Here is a 17,303-nt window from a genome sequence, read left to right as displayed (position 1 = left end):
AAGATATTTTGGTGGTTGCAATTTCATCAGCCTGAACTCAAGAGTAGCAAATGGAGTCATCATTGCACTATTATATATGTGAAAACACTTCATATAAAAAATACCTTGGACACATCGTCACTGCTTCAGTCCAGATACACTCCAGATTCCTGCAAGCAAAAGGAGAAGAAAGTGATCAAAACGCTGTGACTAACATTGAAGACTCAAATAAAGGCCTTGCAATGCCTCAGCGTAAAAAGTCTCAGAAATCACTTCTGTCCACTACTCTTATACAATTCATTTAATCATGGGCAAAACAAATATCCACTGAGTTTAAAACAAGACTCAAAGTGTATATACCTGCTGTCTCCCGCCTTTGCAAAAGTCTTCAAGACACTGGGCCTGGAAAGAAAATAATCTATTTTAAAAGATTTCGCATGGAACACTTAAAAAAAGGCACATACAAGATAATTATACATGTCAGAAGTGTTGGCATTCATCAGTTATTATCAGATGTCCCTACCAACATAAATCTTCATCATACAAGTAACCACGAGGTCATGATGTACTTATGTCAACGCGGTTTTAAAGTTCATTTTAACGAATTAAACCTTAGTTAATTGTTATCGTCATGCAAAAAACTTCTTCCTTGAAGCATATTTACGAAAAAAAAGGCAATTTAGAAGCATTTTAATGCTCATTCGAGGCCTATACCACGTGGGTCAAACTTCGAATTAACAAGCGATTTTTGTATCCATGTATTGCATGCATTGAAACAAAAACACATTCATAATCAAAATAAACAAATCTATATCGAATTTACGCCATAAACGTTGAAAGAGCATTAATGCGCTGAAGTGAAGACTGAAGACAATATTACCTTCTCTAAGGAGCGAGGCGGAAGAATGAGACCGAGTAAATGCGTCGTTTTGCATTTTATACTGTAACAGCGCAATGGTTTCTGGGAAATTCCTTTGCTCATACTGACACAAGATGGCGCTATATAGTGCCTTTTGCGTTCATTGAGTTCTTGGTTCTTACTGGCACATTATGTCCATTACGAGAATTCGGATCAATGCTAAAAAGAAACATTAATATTAACTAATTGAAATGGCTAAATCTTAGTGTAGTATACTAAGTGTAGCACCAGTGATTGATTAGATACACTCCTATCTACTGAGAATGACAGTCAGATAATGTTCCTTTTAATGGATCTAATAAATATCATTTTGATCAATAAACCCCGATAATTTTCAATGACTTTTATAATAACTGGATAAGATTTTTTCTTAAAGCACTTTAAAAAGACAGCATCCACAAAGATCAATTTCTACCCAATATTTTAGAAGGCATGAAATGCATGAGTTATTTTTCACCCATTCTGTTTGTGTGCAGAACAAATTTCCATGAACACTTCTAGTTTTGTATACAGCATAGGTGTATAGACTAGAGATCTCTTGGTAATTAACCCTCCTCCTCCCGTAACTGTAACAAATCCTTCCCTAGCGGGTCAAAATGACCCAAATCCCCCAAATTATACTTTGTTTTGTCCAGAGCTTACATCATTTCATTTTGATATAATTTTTTTCTATTTTTGAATGAAAATTGTTTTGGAGATTTTTGTTATTTTTCTTCTTATTTTACCTTTATTTTACTAGATTTTTATCAATAAATAATTTAAGCACATTCTTTCAACTTATATTTTCTTATACAATTGAGAATTGTGTTCTGCATTGGGGATGTTCTATAGTGTCCTGCTTTCATTTTTGGTGTGTTTGTTCTGTTTGTTCTATTAGTTTTCATTTTTCATAATCCTCACATTCTAGTAATTCCTATAGGGGTCAAAATGACCTTGCGAGTGAGATATTTGTTACTATTTTTTTTTTATTTCAACCACATAAAGTTCTCAAATCCAGTCAATTTTTTTTGTGTGTGTGCGCAAGTCCTAAGGTCTTGGACCACTCTGGCGAACACTTTTTTTTTTTTTATATATAATTAATTTGGGGTCAAAATGACCCGAGGAGAAGATGAGGGTAAAGGTTATAACAAACAAGAAAAGTTACTGTGAAAAATGGTCTACTGCATATGTATTAGTTGTGCTGATGAAAAAGGTTTCCGCACATTTTGACCAAAACCTTTAAGTCATTCTGATTTACATAATTTCTAAAAAAAAAATTTAAACACAAATTTTTAGTCGCTAGAAAAAAAAATGCTTGTAGTTTTTAAAATGAAATAAAGTGAAAGTAAGCACCTACACCTAAAAAAAATAAATCGAGTCTGGATGTCTGGAACAAGAAATGCATTCAACCTTCTCACACAAATTGGTCTCACTGAGATTTAATATTATATTTTGATACATGGAAATCTGGTACAATCAATTGTCAGGCAAAGAAAATGTTTTTTGGGATTGCCTCTGTAAAGCAATACTAGGCGAAAGTGAACTTTACTGCATATGGCAAGGCCTCAGATTTACCACAGAAGATGAAGAGCAAATGGCTGTTTAAGCTATAACAGTGATAATGTTTTGCCAGTTTTGCTCATATTGCATGTAAAAAAAAAAAAAAGGATAATACATTTTGATTTTGCTTGTTGCAAGTGTTACACCATGTATATAGACGTCATTCCACGTATTCATCAAGAGTAAAAGCTGTCCTGAGTGACTCGATGTGTCTACTGCCTGTTTATATCATTTTACCTTCAAGAAGAGAATCAAATCTTCATGATACATGACTATATGAAACATATTTATTTGGATTAAAACGTGACATTTCACAGAAAGAGAGATTGCAGGGCAATTTGTGATAACGTTGCTTAACCTCAGCAGTAGAAGCACAGATTTGTCGAACGGTTTTATTGTGCACCATTACGATTTCCTACTGGACAGTCTTAGTTTATACTAAGTTGATAAATTATGTGGACAGTCAAGCAGCATTCTATAAAAAAAGCATATCAAATCATTCTCAAAACCAAAAAAATAATTACTGGAATGGATTATAACCATGGCAAAGGTGTCTCAAATTTCAGCCCCATGTTGTAAATGGTACATTTTGCACATTGTGGCTTTTGTAGCATAAAACTGTGTGTCTCTTAAAAGGCTGATGATGGAGTAGAACATAAAGGGAATGGTTGCCGTCAAGTATGTATATTTCAACAGTTACTATTGCCCTAGAGAAAGAAGAAAAATGGAAAACAAGAATATATCATATCTTCTATATATAAATAGCTGGAGCTAGCAGTATGTGAACCAAGTTCTCTTTTTGTTTACTTTGTAATTCCACCGTTAAGGCTTTTCGAACATTAAGATACAGCCTTCAATCCTCAGTCCGCTGCTTCCCTGAGATACAGAACGCTGTAGTTTTCAGTTTTGTTCGATAGAAACACCTCAACCCCTCAGAAGTGAAAGAGACAGACGTCCAGCGGGATCGTTCTTCTTTTGCCGAGACGAGAGCGCTTGTTTGATTTGTGATGCTGAAGGGCTTCTGATCACGTCTTCTTTGTGTTCGTGGTGTTTTTTTCTTCCTCAAGGGGTGGTAGAGAGGTGCAAGTGTTGAACTAGCGAGCAGGGAGGTTTTCTTTTTATTTGAATAGATTATTTAAGTTTGTATTTTCTTCTTGTTATTCGTTCAAACTTTGAAAATGCAAAGCTGTAAGGGTTCATTCATCAGTCATTCCAAGGCTGAATAAGAAAAGTGGTTTGCGAGAGAGTTCTGTTTTCTAGACTCTGTGGTTTTGGAAACGGCCTCAGTGTCGTTGCGATGCTAGTCGCTTCAGGAGAGGCTCGTCGTAGACCCAGCATTCACCGTCCTCGTGAAACAGCTGCAGGGAAACAAACATATCACACATTAAACATAAGCATTGATCTGAAAGCAAGCCACTTCAATTCATGTGAATTATGAAATAAGATGGTTCAGGTGTTTTACGTTACATTAGAGCACCTTTTAATATCTTAAACAGAACATTTCATCAAAATAGTTTCTGCTAAAAAACAAGATCCAAATCTGCTTCGTTTTCACATTCAACATTTTTGTTCTGAAACATTTTAATGCCAATGTACCTCAAATATGATAATTGCTTATGAGTGAGCCCCTTGAGACAACAACATATAGTAATTTATATAGACCCTTTTATTATATGTGAGAAAAATATATTATAAAGAAAATTATAAATTTGTATGTATGTGTATGTATACATATATATAAAAACACACAGTTGCAATAGAATAGAAAGCAATCAAAATTAATCAGTATTCAATAAGTTTACTGATGCCTTTGTCAAATTGTGTTATAAAATTTTGTTCTCTGCAGCAAAATGTCTTGCTGGTCAAGGGGGATGAAGAATTTTGATAGCAACAGTAATATATATATATATATATATATATATATATATATATATATAAATGCATACATACATTCGAAAATAATTAAACATGATCTTTATAATATATAGAAAATATAATTATATAATTGTAACACTTTACAATAAGGTTTCATTTTAGTTGTTAAACTTTATGTATTGAAGTTAATGTAAATTTCAACATTACTATTACATTTTTAAAATCAAAAGTTGTATTGGTTAACATTACTAAATGCAATGTGAACTAACATTAACAAACAATTAACGACTGCATTTTATTAACTAACATTAACAAAGATGAATAAATACTGTAACAAATGTGTTTCTCATTGTAAGTTGGTAATACATTAACTAATGTTAACAAATGAGACCTTATTGTAAAGTGTTACCAATATAATGTATCTTTATAATGTCTATATTATATTATATTTAAAATATTAATACATTTCCAAAAGTTACACAAAAAAAAAATGTATATACCTTTAACAATAATAATAATAATAATAATATTATCTTTAACATCCCTTTTCGGCCCCCAGTTTGAAAACCCATGTTAGACAATCTCGTAACTGTAACTCGTAACTGTAACTGAGGCCAACATCCTTATTATTTGATTAGAGCTCAATAGTACGGCTCTAGATATGAACAGAATGTTCCTTTATAAAACATTTTGATTGATTTGCTTATGCTTTCAGGCACCAATAAGAATTAAACGCATTTTACAATGTTTAAATCCATTTCCCAGATTTCACCCAAAAATCAGCTTAGAACAAGTAGTTTCCATTAGTCTGGCAACAACAGACAGGCCTACCATGAGCTCAAATGTTAAACAAAGGTATATGCTTCTATAGAAACCATAAGTCAAGAGTTGGTTGGTGTGGTAAAAAGTTGAAATATGTTTAGAGTAAATGAATTTGAAAAAATTGTCAGGCACTGTTGGGATCCAGCTATTCGCATCATAACGCTCAGCTTAAGAACATGCTATAATAAGTAACAGGAACCAATTAAGGACCATTTATCAGAGTCATTTATCAGAGTCTCATTATTTCTCACAGCATATTTCCCCTCCAAATGTGTGTGTACATAAGCACACTCACTCTCGTCTCCCATTGCATTTCATTCTCCTTCCTCTCTCTGGCCTCCGCCCTCTGTTTCTCCTCTAGCCTGTGTTTGGCTTCCGTCGCAGCATCAATGTCCTTGAGTTTCAGGTTCACTGTCACGTCCTTCCACAAACTGACAGCCAGACAGAGAAAAAAAAAACAACGGTCTGCATCAGATCATCTCACAGAGGTACCCAAGCAGAAAAAAACATCGCTTCAGCAGGTCCCCAGAGGAGCCGTATCACAAAAATAGCCTTTTGAAGATCAGCGAATTGATAAAGTGCAACCGGGGTCCAAAAGTCCATTAGTGAAAATGCTGGTATTTTGCAATTTTCTCATTTAATGCAGTTTATTCCATTACAAATTGTATTATTAGAATAACAATTTTAGTATAAAGTTGAATTGAATATGTGCAAAACAAGAACACCTGACCTTCTGTGCAAAGGTCATCACACATCTACTCTAAAAATGTACTTATTTGATTAGTGACCTAGAAATGGTGCAGGACTTAAAATATGTCTTGTTTATTACACACAATAACTTTTAATAAAAAAAAAAAAAGGTCTATAGCCAGATTTACATTTCAACTACAGATTTTCCAAATCACTTTAGAAAACCTCCCAGATCGAGCGGAAAAATATGAAACATTATTCAGTAATACAAATTAGATTTAAAAACCAGAAGGATTAAAGTTCATTCTTAAATGCACAAATTTAAATGCGTTTTTTTAAGGCTGGTTTCCCATGACTTGTCACAGAGTCAAGCCCAAGATTAAAAAGTGTTTGAATCTGCAACGTGGCTTAAGAGTTTCACGTTGCAGCAAATTCTGTTTCAGAGTCTCTTTAAAGAAGACAACATTTAGAAAGCAGAGAAAAATCTGGCCCACACACACCTTCTGGATTCATACTCCAACTGGTCCTCCAATTTCCGCACCTTCTTCTTAACAATGCCCAATTTCTTTGTGTCAATGAATTCTGCATTTTCCTGAGAGGGAAGCAACTGTGTTACTTTAATTTTATTCTTGAATGTACATCCTTTTCTTCTTTTCTAGGGTTCAGACTTACCCCTGTGGCCCATTTTGAATACATCACACCATTCCACTCTCCCTCTATGGAGCAGTATGACTTCTTATCATTGGGAGCACTAAAAGAAGGACGATAATATGAGGATATAATTAAACATTCTCTACTAATATGGATATGAATCTTCACATATCAGATGCTTAATGCATTTGAATACAAATTTGATTTCTTTCTGCATGAATTTACCATAATAACTAAAGAAAACACTGTGCTTCACCGCTTTTGTGCTTAGATTTGTTAAAATCTGAAATTCATGTTCTAATTTGAAATGTATCAGGTGGTTTAATTAAGTGATATTTCTTCATTTAAAATCTGTTGACCTTCACTCATAAACACTGCTTTTATAGCAGCCGGTGAGCAAGTTTATGGAAAGTAACACTTTGACTTACAATATCTCAGCAGTTATCCTGTGCTTCTTTCCTCCATAGAAGGGTTTGGTGTGGAAAACTATATTGGCACTGTAGCCGGATTTGGAACAGGAAATATTGCATTCCCCACCCAGCTCAACCCAAGGAACAGTGAGGATTGACCTATAGGAGCACAGGGAGATGGGTGAGATGCATCCTTTGCCTCTAGAAATAAAGTGATAGAATCAAACAATGCTTACCTCCCGTAGCCATTGGGAAAATTAAGAATATAGTGCTCATCATATTCAAGACAAGACACACAACCTACAGCAGACAGGAGAGGACAATTAAGCACAGCAATAGAACTAATGTTTATTAATCATAACCTAATAACGTCCTTGATTACCTTGACCAATGTTATGGACACCAATTGACATTCCAAGGAATTTCGATTTCGTCCAGATGTGGGCGTTGAATTGGATTTTCTTGCTGTAACACTCAGCATAAAACGCAGATACTGCAAAAGGAGATTGGTGTCAGAAAATGTTCCCAAAGTCACAACTGATTATCGCATTTTATAACAAATTATAAAATTGTGTGAAAATCACTGTTTTTTTTAAATGACTTAATTGCAATTATTTTACTTTTTAGTACCAAAAACAGATTTAAGGAAATCTCTGGTAACTTGTACATTTGATCTATTTTCTTCCACTGGTGACGATAAATTAAATTAGTTAGGCATACTATTGCTCTCTGGGATAAATTTAGTGATTAGTTAGTTGAGCACTTACTAGGAGGGTGGTGAGAAACCTGCTCTGCCACAAATGACACACTGTTTTTGCTACTCCACGGCACTGGCCCATCTGATACAGACTCCTAAAAAGACAGACAGCGAGAGAGGGAGAAAGACAGAGAGAGCAAAAGGAAATTTCAATACAAATCTGTTGTAGAATGTAATGCATCTTCGTATTTTTAGACCTACAAACACACTCACAGTAGCAGCAGGGTCCTCTGTTTCGAAGGGCAGGTCCCAATGACAGAAGAACACCTCGCCCAGAATGGGGTTGTAGGGCTTCTTGGCCACAGATCCTTTCCGACCAGCGTGAAAGGCAGAGAGGTACCACTTTACAACCTGCACCATACGGTCCTTTGGATCCTGCTGCTCTGCAATACTGCAAAACATGACAGAGAAATCAATCACAAGAGTAGTGCTCAAGTATTAGTATTTAGAAGGACGAAAACTTAGCAGTGCTTCATAAAAAAATTAGTTCATCATGATTAGACACAAGTAGTAAATCAAATGAGTTGCGAGCTGCAGCCCAGGTGAAACTAGTGATATTGCGGAAGCTATTTGAAACTGTAGCTTGTCAAACTACAAGCTGCTCATAATTTATAGTAGTTTGATTATAGGGAAGCTTCCCTTTACTAAAAGTCATTAGCTTTAATAGCTTAACAAAAGGTACCTAAATACAGTACATAAGAGATTCAATTAGATAAAACAGCATTTATTTCTCTACAAAAAAAAACTGTAAAGTGACTCACAATTAAGTGATGATTTTTTTTAAATTAACAGTCTGAAACAATCAACTTGCTAAAATGAATCATACTTTTATTTCAGAGAGCAAAAATATTCTTGTTCTGCTTGTTCTGAAAATATTCGGCTTCTGGTTGAACAAAACAAACAGCTTAGCTACTGTCAAGCTACTCAATAATGACAGCAGCGCTGTCATCATTTATCTCATCAGAATCATAAGTCCATATGGTAGAACAGATGTGAGATCTATACAAGACATGACGAGAATTACCTTACAAACAAATCCGGGTGTGCAAAGAAATCTGCATACATTTCCAGCAACGACCTCCGCTCCAAGATAAATGTCGGCAAGACGACCTTTGAGGATGACAAAGAAGGATTGCAGGCAGAAATTATAGGGAAAAAAGAGATTATGAAAGAGAGAAGGCTGTTTGTTTACCTTGGTGAGATCCATGCCAAGTCGCACTTGAGACAGCAGATGCATGATGACACTTTTGTGTTCTTCAACAGATTCACCTTCGCCGTCGTCATCTCTCTCATCGTGACTGTCAAACTGATCTAAGAAAAATACACAGCAACTAATGAACTTGGCAAACAGCAAATTGCACAACTCTTTACGTTCATTTAAGACTTTATTTAACTAATTTAAGACTGTGCTTGCGAGGATACTCGACAAAACTGGTATTTTGGCATAATTTTGTGTTTTTGTTCGTTCTGTCTGAAGCGGCTTTCTGTACGCACGAGTAATGTGTGTGTGTCGACGTGTGTCCACACACAGGAGATTCACAGACACGCGGCGTTCTCTTTTTGTGTCTTATTGCTCTTCAATGGTTTAAAGGCATTTGTATGAATAAGAGTGTGGTCATATAATGTAACGCTAGCCTAAGGATGATGAGAAAAAACAGATAATGCATTAATTGCATTAAATATATATTTTTTATTAATCGCATACGTTAACGTGTTAATTTTGACAGTCCTAAATATATTACACTACACAGGCATATGTGTTTATATGATGAGATGTGTATGTGTGTATATATAAAGTGAAGAGTATTTTCACTTTTAACACAAAGTCACAACACAAAACACAATATTTGCTCTGATTCATTTTGGGAAACTTAATTGTGAAGGATTTGTGTGTGTGTTTTGTGTACCTGCATCAGTGGTGCCGTTCGACATGGAGGAGTTAATTGATTCGTTGGTGTCTGGCCGTTTCAGGGCTGTGCTGTCTTTACTGTTCACAGCAGCTGTTCTGTTTGGACTGCAAAGAGACACAAGAATAATGTCAGTTTATTCCAGCAAAAAATATGTAGCGATGCAAGACAGTGTTTGTGTGTGTGTGTGTATTGTAAGTGAGTCTGTGTACGGTTTTAATTCGGTCAGTGTGTTTCTTATGGTTTGCAGTAAACAGTGCGGGGGAGTGTGAGTGTTTATCTCTAAGCAGTATTACTTAATGTGTGTGTGGGCCGGTGCTACTATAATTTACTTGTGCAGCAGTATTTCAATGAGTTTTAATTATAGATAAGTGTGTGTTTGCATGTTTTATGTTTTGTTTTGATGCAGTATTTGTTTATGTACACTACTAATGCTATTCAGTGTTTCAGTGTGCTGTGTTTAACTCACTCTGTGCAGTGTTTCGGTGAGGTGCTGTTCTGATAAAACTCATCGGCGTCATAAAACTCATCTTCACTGCTGGAATAGGAGAAGTCAGGAACAGTGTGGGGCGGTACGTTCATGTGACTGGGAGAAGTCACGCTGCTGCTGGGAGCTGAAGGACCACTCCCTAAAACCACAGGAAGGAAATTAAACGAATAAATGTGAGAATAAATATGACTGTGCTGAGGAACTATGACTAACCACACTCATTTACACAACACCACAGCCGACGGTCAGTATATCATCTGTTATGGGTTGAGGTTTTATGATTTTGCATATGTGGCTGACATGTAGGCTTCAAATAAACAGCATGGCCGATAAGCTCATCTACACGCTTAGTAATGTATTACTAAGCTGATTTCACAAGCACAAGCTCTGATAGTTAAAAATCACATTGACAGTGTGAAATACACTTTTTTTTTTTTAGTTTAGGCCTAATTATTGGACCCAAAAAAGCAACAGGTTTTTAAACTCAATTTAAGACAATGACTCTGCTTTTGCTGTTTGCCACAAAACATGCATATTCAATTAATCCTTAAAAGAAAAAATTCATGCCCACCCTAAATGTCAATCACATTGCCTCAATTCACTAACGACACTTTGTTAAAAAAAAACATGGTCGCACTTTACATATTAATATTCTTCATGTTAATATGTAATTATATAATAAAGTGCCACTAAATATTAATGAAAAACATGTAATTGTTTTATATATTTTAATTTAAAAATAATAATAAAAAAATATTTGATCATCATGCATTTATTATTGTTATTATTAGATTTATAAGTATTGTTAGATTTTATAATTGTACATATTAGAGGAATATGTATTAGATTTTATTCATTTATTCATTTTATTATTGGAATAATTGAGGACATTAATATCTTTAAAAATGCTAATAATTACAATACAATTGTAAGCTGTTCAGGAATGTAAAAACAAAACAGAAAATGGCTAGTAAGACACAATATACATGCATATAATTGTGATGCTGTCAGGCTAATAAATAAAATGGTTGGTTGTGTTAAACCAAGACTGTTCAGATGCTTAACGAAGTCCAATTAAATCAGCCCTGCCTACAACGCAAGCACTTTCGGCATGAATATAAATGGAAATCCTGATTCACAGTCTGCACTTTTGAGCTCTTGACTGTTTTATGTGTATTTTCCTGCATTGCTGTCTAGAGTGCTACCGATCGGCTGTGTTTTTGCTGAGCTCAGGTCTTCCTGCACCGCCTCAGCAGAAGCTGGACTCTCTAAGCCCCTGTATCCAGCACTAATAGCAGTCAGGGGAAAACAGCCTGACTGCAGAGAGAACAGCTTAGAGAACAGCCTGCATCCCCACTGCAGCGGAATACTACGGGAATACTGCTTTCTACTCACATTAAAAGGAGGCATTATATATATAAATAAGCAGTATTCCCCTAGTATTCCGCTGCAGTGGGGATGCAGGCTGTTCTCTACATATGTATGTGTGTATATATACACACACACACACAAAAAAGAATAATAAATGTACATACAGTGTGTCAGGGGTAATGCAACCAGATTATTTTTTTCAAGTCACGAGTAAAGTAATGTATTAATTTAAAATTTACAACAAAATATGTTACTTTTTCAAATAAGTAGCTTAAGTTACTTTGTTTTCCCATGTATTGACTGACACCTCTCCTGTCCCCATGTTGAGAGAAAGTGGGAGTAAGTGCAAAGGCGTTGTGTGCGCTGTATAAACATGAAGGTAATTGTAGATCTAGAGACTAAATGTGAGCACGCACACTCCTCAAAATGAATAAAAACAGTGAAATGCGACCTATTAAGCAAACCTGAATAATTAAAATGTTAAATACATAATTTATGTATTTAATCCCACATTATTAACCAATGTCTGTGCTGTTAACCTTTGATGATCCAATTCAACCATAATAACAAGCAAAAATGACTTTAGTTCAACATCATGTTTCTTTTTTTTTTTAATTGCTGAAGTAAGTGTTGATCTTTCCTCTCCTGTGTCATTTCACTTGTGGTGTGAAAGGGACTTGACTTTTTTTTTCTAAGATAATAAGTATCCCTCTAGATTTATGTGTTTATTTCCACGACTGTTGGTTCGTACCTGTGCTGTTGGGAGTGGGAGTCTGAAGGCTACCCATCACCGTGACAACAGGGCCCATGGGTAAAGAAGAAGGCCTCTGTTCCGTTTTACACACCTGAGCTCCATCTATGGATGAACACACACCCTTCATATGCTCTTGGCCCGAAAAATGCACACAATATTTGCAAACCAAATCTAATTTCAGAGTTTCCAAATCAGTGGACTCCAAGAGGCATTCAAAATAAGCACATACAACATTATTAAGGAATGAAATGCAGAGAGAGAGAAAGAGCGCACGCGAGAGAGAGCGCGAGAGAGAGAGAGAGAGAGAGAGAGAGAGAGAGAGAGAGAGAGAGAGAGAGAGAGAGCTCACCTGTGGGTAGAGTGGTCTGCGTTGGCATGGCACTGACTACAGAGGGGTTGAGAGGGATAGGCTGGAATACCCCATCCACTGGGTTAATGGTGCTCTGCAGAGAACCACAGACATGATACAAAACACAGCTCTCATAGGAAAACATGTTATAAATACCCCCTCTCATAGGAGATTTCACTCTCAATGCCCAACCCAACTATCACAGAAATCCTCAGGGGAACTTTAAGGGCTGAATTTCAGTTACAGTGTTTAAAAGTGTTTAAAAGGATAGTTAACCAAAATATGACAATTCTGTCATTATTTATTCACCCTAATGTTGTTCTAAACCTGTATAACTTTTCCTTCTATATAAAACAAAAGATGGATGCTCTTTGAAAGTGTAATGAATCAAGAGTGACCAGGATACACTTTTCCCTTTTGAGTTTTGACAGAAGAAAGCCATTCAGGTTTAGGAAAAACGAGGGTAAATAAATGAAGTAAATGGGTGATCTGTCCCTTTAAGGTTCTGAAAAAATGTAAATGTCCATTTGGTTACTGAGTAAGTGATATATTCAGCTATAAAAAAAAAAGAAAAAAAAAGAAAACACCCATGTCTACAGTGGACTCTTCATTTCTGCGGTTTCCTTCATGAAACAGTAAAAAATATCAATATTTATTGTTAAAGACAACATGAAATAAACACCATTTACACTAGTTTACACTTGGGGTGTACACTAGTTTACACCATTTACACTTGAGGTCGGTAAGAATTTTTTTTTGTAAGAAATCACGTCTATTCAGTAAGGATGCATTTGTGCTCGCATTTTGACCCAGAGAGGATTTTCTTTCAAACAAACTATTTTGAGTATTACAGGTTTTCTTTTTCACAGAGATTTTATCCTCAGACCAACGATCAAACAGTTTCAGAAATAAATACAAAACCTGTCCTAATTTAAAAGAAAACAAGTTGACAAAAGATTGAATCCAATATTTGGTGATAATATAGCATAACGAGCAGATTTTTTTTGCAGGCCAGTCATTTTTGACTGCGAACACCACAAGTGTGACTGTTCCATTTTTTTTACTAAATAAAAGCATTTCAAAACAAACTTCCTGGGTAAACATTAAAGCACACTAGTGTGATAAACAGTGCAAATTTTGTTGTATATTTAGCGTAAGGGTTAATTGACAGTAAAGACTTCTTACACTGTTACAAAAAAAATGGATCATGGTTTCCACAAAAATATTATTTGAACACCAAATCAGCATATTAGAATGATTTCTGAAGGATCATGTGACACTGAAGACTGGAGTAATGATGCTGAAAATTCAGCTTTGCCATCACTGGTATATTTTACATTTGAAAATATATTCAAATAAACAACAATTATTTTAAATTGACATAATATTTCACAATATTGCTGTTTTTATTGTATTTTTGGTCAAATAAATGCAGCCTTGGTGAGCCATAAGCGACTTTTTCACTCAAGATCTCTATATTATTTCCCTCAAAGTATTCTGAGTAATATGTCATATTATGGAGGTTACATGCATTACAAATGTCATTTCATGTTGTCTTTAACTATTTTATGTCCATATTTTTTCTACACAAATAATCAACGAGGCTTTAATATTCAAGAGAAAGATTTGAAGTAAATTAGTGAATCAGATTCAGTGCTTTATAATGCACTGTGTCCAACTGAGCAACCTCACAGCTGTGGCCCATGTCCATCACACTGAATCTTCTTAATATACAAAAATCACTACGTGTCAATCTCTGCCTTACGGTAACACTGAGCGCCTGTCAGTCGGCACAGACTCAGATACGAAGATATTAAGCTCTGCGTCCATGACGACAAGACTAGCCCATAATCCCGACTCACGAGCATTACACAATAAATAGGCAACGCAGAGAGATAAATAATCTCTATATCCAGCATGCACTGTGAAACACTGACATCACAGGACACAGTGGTGAGGTACTGTAACTCTACATGAAAACACACAAGAAAAAAAAACAACAAAAAAAACATGCAGGGGAATGAGTGAAATGAGTTTGGAGGCGCTTTTCTGCACAGGGAATTTTAAAGGATTTAATCACAATTATTTATTGTTCTGAATAATCTGTTTTGTTGTACCATAACAGAGGCTGCCGCTCTTAATTAAAAGCTCATTGGAGCAATTAGAGTTCTGCAGTAAATACAAAACCATTAGAATGAGATTAAATCAAGAGGCAAAGACAGCAATCACAGACTCCGAGGGAGGAATCTCAAATCCCCAAAACAGAACACAACATTTTGTTTTTGAGTCACTTAAGTTTGCATTTTCAAACTAACTTTTTGTGCTCAAACTAGGGATGCACAATATATCGCCACCATATCGGTATTGGCTGATATATGTTAATATTTAATGTTATTGTTATCGGCCCGATAAGAAAATTTGGATTAATTAATTAATAATTTATCAATTAAAGCAGTTAAATAATGGATTATTTCCTTTATCTGAGGCACTTCAGATGCGCACTATTCGCCATGATGGTTATGAATTGCATGAAATATGATTGGAATAACTTCACAAAAGGAAAATACAGTTAAGTGCAATAGGTGCAGCACGTAAGTCTGTCATATAGGCTACATAAAATTATAATGAGAACATTATAATTGTGTGCTTGGGACACGGCTTTTAATGGTGACACTTGTTTATGTAATCAGACTCTCAAAAAATGCATACAAATTTGGATTTAGATTTTTCGGGCAATATATCGGTTATCGGCTTTCTATAAAGAATTATCGGTTAGCGTATCGGCCAAATATTTTTTCATATCAGTGCATCCCTAGCTCAAACAACTTCTATGATGTGCATTGAACTTTATGACCCGGTTTCACAGACAGGTCTTAGATTAAGCCAGAATTAGGCCTTAGTTTAATTAGGACATTTAAGTAGCTTTTATAAACGTGAAAAACCTTACGAAGTGCATCTTCAGACAAATCATATTGTAAGATATGTCAGTGCAAGTTGCTTTCAGTTAAGACAGCTCAAACGTGCATTTTAGTCTGGGACTAGGCTTAAGCCTTGTCTGTGAAACTGGGGGGATATATGAATGATACATTTGTTTTTTGTTTTTAGCCAAATCCAACTCAAACTAAAGAGGAGGGTTAAATGTAATTGGTGATTACGTCACTCCAGCACTAGCCTTGGTGGTTATTGATCCGATGAGAGCCTCTGGGTAGGTCGTAATAGACCGCATCAATTTGTCCTACATGGTTCAATAGCATGTATGACCATGGAAAATCAATGATAATTCTGTGTGCAAGTGTGTGTGTCTTTCACACATTTTGGTTCAATCACGCTGTCAGAGATATTTCTCTATTGCGGTTTACATTTGTTGTTAGTTATGGCCATAGGTAAGGACAGACCCAGAATTACCCGACAGGAAGAGTGAGAAAAATGAAAGCAGAGAGAAAAAGAGAGAGACGTAGATGTGGTGGGCGGAGCCCACAGATCAAGGTCATGCACATCTCGATTCAATTTTACTGAAGAGAAAATGTGATTTCAGTGGAAGAGAGAACAGTAGCACCGTTTGATTTAGACTAGTTCATTGCTGAGGAATGTTAAAACTTACTATAAGTCCGTTTGCGTGTTGCTGTTCGTTACTTTGATCCTTCAAATTTTAAAAAGAAAACACAAATTGAGAAATAAGGCAACTCCACAGCTGGGAGAAAGCTACAAAAGATGGTGCAAATTGTCTCTGCTTTAATTTGAGGCAATAACAATGGCTACTTGAGGTATTTTAACCTCCTGAATCATTTCGGCTACGTTCACACAGTCAGCGTTTGGGGTTGTCAACCGTATTTACTAACAGGTCCATTCATAGTACAGCTTACACTAGTGAGCCAAATACTGTCTGCTAAAGTCGGTGAATTAAATAACTCAAAGATGGCAACTTCTACAACACCAGGTCTTATTTTACATTTGAAACAATGTTTTTTGTCCAGTTTTATCCGTCAAATGTTTAAGTCAACATGTGAGCATAACCATATTGAGCGCTGTAAAACAAGACTGACAACCATTTCCTGCTGCTGTGTGAATGTGGCCTTAGTGTAGGAGAATCACCTCTCAAAACCATATGGTATCTGCTGGAATGTTCATAATCTTGGCAAAATAAACATTGGAAAATTACAGGTTGGGTTGGACAAAACAAATATTAACACAGTGGGCAGACGAAACACAGGTGCATTCACATTATGAGCTTAAGAGACAAGCGTTTTTTACCTTGGCAATCTGTAGTAGTACGATACAATGTTTGATGGACTCTACCATACTCTAAAAAAGAAAAACAAGAAATGAAAAATGCATTACACTGGCAAAATTAGATCTAAAATGCATTAAGAGGGTGAAGGTGCAGACGCTCTTACACAAGTCGTGTCCTTCAGGTTCTCAATTTTCTGTGTATTGGACAATGAAGAAGAAAAGGACAGCTTCAGTTAGATTTGTGAAATTCCCTTGGATTATAAACAAAGATGCACCTTAACAAAACCTTTAAAAAAAAAAGCAGAAATGAAAGCCTGAGATCAAATGACTTTCATCCCCTAAATAGGCTTAACATGTGACTCTCTGGATGTAGTATCTGAAGAATCTTTAGCATTTCATTACGTGTGAACAATTTACAAATTGAAATTTGCATATGGAAATTTTAATATACAATAAATTTACATTTTATAGCAGTTACCTGTTCCCCCATTCCATTCCAAAGCAATTCCATTTGCTCAGACAACTTTATATTGGTATTTCATTTAGTTCCTAATTAGTAA

The 17,303-nt window shown here is 35.5% G+C and overlaps 1 protein-coding gene across 6 annotated transcripts in view; it reads right to left on the bottom strand.

Annotated features, from left to right (window-relative positions):
- Positions 1-2,300: 2,300 nt before the first annotated feature.
- osbpl9 (oxysterol binding protein-like 9) overlaps positions 2,301-17,303 on the bottom strand; it is a 29,451-nt gene continuing 14,448 nt past the window's right edge. For 3 of the 6 annotated variants that reach the window (XM_084388531.1, XM_084388535.1, XM_084388533.1), the window contains 18 exons: positions 16,908-16,937; positions 16,765-16,815; positions 16,115-16,153; positions 12,514-12,607; positions 12,162-12,266; positions 10,019-10,178; positions 9,550-9,656; positions 8,835-8,953; positions 8,667-8,752; positions 7,856-8,033; positions 7,653-7,737; positions 7,268-7,378; positions 7,122-7,185; positions 6,904-7,044; positions 6,497-6,575; positions 6,325-6,416; positions 5,430-5,565; positions 2,301-3,795 (listed from right to left, as the gene is read on the bottom strand). In XM_084388531.1, the coding sequence (XP_084244657.1) occupies positions 3,721-3,795; positions 5,430-5,565; positions 6,325-6,416; positions 6,497-6,575; positions 6,904-7,044; positions 7,122-7,185; positions 7,268-7,378; positions 7,653-7,737; positions 7,856-8,033; positions 8,667-8,752; positions 8,835-8,953; positions 9,550-9,656; positions 10,019-10,178; positions 12,162-12,266; positions 12,514-12,607; positions 16,115-16,153; positions 16,765-16,815; positions 16,908-16,937 (1,752 nt within the window). In that variant the 3' untranslated portion in view covers positions 2,301-3,720. The remainder of the gene's footprint in view (positions 3,796-5,429; positions 5,566-6,324; positions 6,417-6,496; positions 6,576-6,903; positions 7,045-7,121; positions 7,186-7,267; positions 7,379-7,652; positions 7,738-7,855; positions 8,034-8,666; positions 8,753-8,834; positions 8,954-9,549; positions 9,657-10,018; positions 10,179-12,161; positions 12,267-12,513; positions 12,608-16,114; positions 16,154-16,764; positions 16,816-16,907; positions 16,938-17,303) is intronic. The other 3 variants (XM_084388532.1, XM_084388536.1, XM_084388534.1) reach the window with 1 other exon arrangement.

This window comes from Rutilus rutilus (assembly GCF_951802725.1).
Source record: "Rutilus rutilus genome assembly, chromosome: 19".
Classification (NCBI taxonomy): Eukaryota; Metazoa; Chordata; class Actinopteri; order Cypriniformes; family Leuciscidae; genus Rutilus; species Rutilus rutilus.
Note: the sequence above shows the minus strand (reverse complement) of the source record. Positions and strands in the feature narration are given on the sequence as shown.